The following is a 2,482-nucleotide window of genomic DNA, read 5'->3' on the forward strand; positions in this document are numbered from 1 at the left end:
CCATAGAACCAGCGCAGCCAGATGAACCCAAAAGCAGCAGCTCTGTGGCCGCAGAGCTGTCAAACCCCGCCGGCATCGCTGAACCGAACAGGCTGGTTCCGACTGCATGGAGGTTTGTTTGTCGGGACATTGAGACGGGCAAATAAAAGCTTATTTGGGCAAAGAGAAAGGTACTTCAATGCAGAATGGTACAAAAACAGAGTGGTTAATTCTTTGCAAACCACTAAACGAGCCTTCTGTGAAATATGCAGATTTGCTGCTGTCAAACGGCTTGTAACTTTCTCCAAATGTAGAGATGACATCGTTGTAAATACCGAGTTAATAACTGGAACTTTTCACAGAGCTTACTTCAGTCAAACACCAGTCAACATTCTGCTTGTCAAACAAGAGCGTAGCAGGAAAAAAGAAGAGATGGAATGAGCAACTGCGCTGTCATATGTGTGGGCTGGAACTGTATAGTTTAATTTACAGGAAAGGAGTGAGCAGAGGGCCGAGTTGTCCGTTCGTGTTCTGTTTTCTCTGACTATCTTCCTCCTGAACACCCTCTCAGACTTTCATTTGCTCGCGCTACTAAGAGACACGTTACCATGGAAACCAAACAATGGTATAGCTGTATTGAAGTCTGAGTGGAAACAGTAACATTTGGTGCATTATGTTGTAGAATGAAACAAATCAGATTTAGTCAGAAATCGGGAGAAATGCGGGATAAATATGAACCCGGGAGGAAAACGGGAGTCTCCCGCAAAAATCGGGAGGGTTGGCAAATTTGTCACATACACACGCACTTTTTGGCCCCCCCTACTTCTGAAATGAATCCGGCGCCGCTGCTTCACGGCGTATACTGCCACCCGAAGTCCCCGGCCAGAAGTCCCCGGAGTTGGGGACTGGCTTTTCGAGTAAATCGCCAGAACGCCGACACCTCCTCATCTCCACCGCTCCCATGTTTTATTTTGTGTTGCCATAAGTTAGTCTCCCTGCGTTGGTACGCGGGGCTAATGCTAATAATGCTAATGCAAGCAAATACAATGGTAGCTTCGCAAAACTTTTCAGAGTTTTACGGGGCGTGGTTTGCAATTCGCCCAGCCAATCGAAATTGGTACTTTTTTCTCCCCAGGAAAGTACCACCTCTCTAGCAGGCACTAAAAATGGGGGGAAAAGTTCTCATGAACTAAGTCCTCTTTTTGGTGTGAACGCAAAATTCCAGGCACTAACGGAGCTAAACGGGAAAAGTACGGGTAAAAGTACTCCGGTGTGAAAGCGCCTATTGACGTCAGGGACTGACATGGAAGTTGTAGTACCACCAATCAGCCACTACAACGTTTAACTCTCTTCCTAGGGGCTTGTTGCAAGTCAAATTTCTCCTTTTCCCTTTTGCTGGTGGAGGTCCTTCAGGTGTATTTGGTGGATTCTGGCCTGTAGTCATATTTCCTTGAACCTTGCAGCATTATATGCTCACTCTTCATGACCTGGGATGTGTCGTTGTGGGTTGGGTGGTACCAGCGGTGATGTTGGGGCCACATGAGGCAAAGTAGGAGTTCTGCATGGAGTACAGGCGGTCGATGGGGTTTCCCGCCCGACTCTGCAAGGAGCCGACATCTGGAGCGGCCATGAAACAGTCGCTTAGACTCGTGAGAGAAGTGTCACTGTCAAAGTCATGGAAGATGGAGTCAGTGCCTGGGAAGAGCAGAGGAGACAAAGAGAAGTCAAAGAGATGGATATTAATGTATTTAATACACTTAGGTTAGGGTTTACTCCATTACTGAGGGCATCTGTAACGAGCAGACAGAAGTTAACAAAGCTATACAGTATATTTACATGTATGTGACATGTGCAGAGTAAAGGTCAGAGTCATTTGTACAAACAGTGCAGATTTTATACAGTATGGGTCACTTTGAATGGATGACATGATTATCCCTTGATTGTGCAGCCTGATGGCTACAGGCACAAATCATTATCCGAGGTGCTTAGTGCTGCATAGAGGAAGGAAAGAGAATTCATAGCACATGTACAAATAAAACGACACAAACTCATGCACAGTCATTACCGTAGGGGTTCATGTGGTCACCAGGCATCTGAGGCGGCGTGAGGCCCTGCTGGAAGGGTTCAGAGTATCTGCTGGGATCCATCCCCAGCTGCTGGGTGAGAGGAAGATGTCCTGAGTACGAGCTGAGCAGACCCTCCATCGACATCCCATCTGTAACACAGGGAGCAGGATTTTAACTCTCAGACGCAGGGGTCACACTACAAAAACTCCAAATCTTGCCAAGTATATTTGTCTAATATCTAGTCAGAATATGTCTTCACACTTGCTATAAGACATAATAACTTCAGAAGTAACAATGCAATAAGATATAGGGTCTTGTTTTTAGACAATGCATCATCTTGTTAAGTCCAAAAATCTTATTTTGAGTTGTATCTCGGATGAAACTTGTTTTTTTCTCACATATTTATTGGAAAATCACCAACTAACATCAGAACACAG

General features: G+C 45.5%; 1 protein-coding gene across 1 annotated transcript; it reads right to left on the reverse strand.

Moving 5' to 3' along the window:
• Nucleotides 1–1,418: 1,418 nt before the first annotated feature.
• Nucleotides 1,419–2,188, reverse strand: LOC104954095 (LIM homeobox transcription factor 1-beta-like). The gene is made up of 2 exons (XM_010781146.1): nt 2,045–2,188; nt 1,419–1,674 (listed from the first exon to the last, which is right to left on the reverse strand). Exons 1-2 carry the CDS (start codon nt 2,181–2,183, stop codon nt 1,460–1,462), a joined length of 354 nt encoding a protein of 117 aa, XP_010779448.1. The 5' UTR covers nt 2,184–2,188; the 3' UTR covers nt 1,419–1,459.
• Nucleotides 2,189–2,482: the final 294 nt, after the last annotated feature.

The sequence above is a fragment of the Notothenia coriiceps genome, unplaced genomic scaffold, assembly GCF_000735185.1.
Source record: "Notothenia coriiceps isolate Sejong01 unplaced genomic scaffold, NC01 NC01_scaffold00022833, whole genome shotgun sequence".
Classification (NCBI taxonomy): Eukaryota; Metazoa; Chordata; class Actinopteri; order Perciformes; family Nototheniidae; genus Notothenia; species Notothenia coriiceps.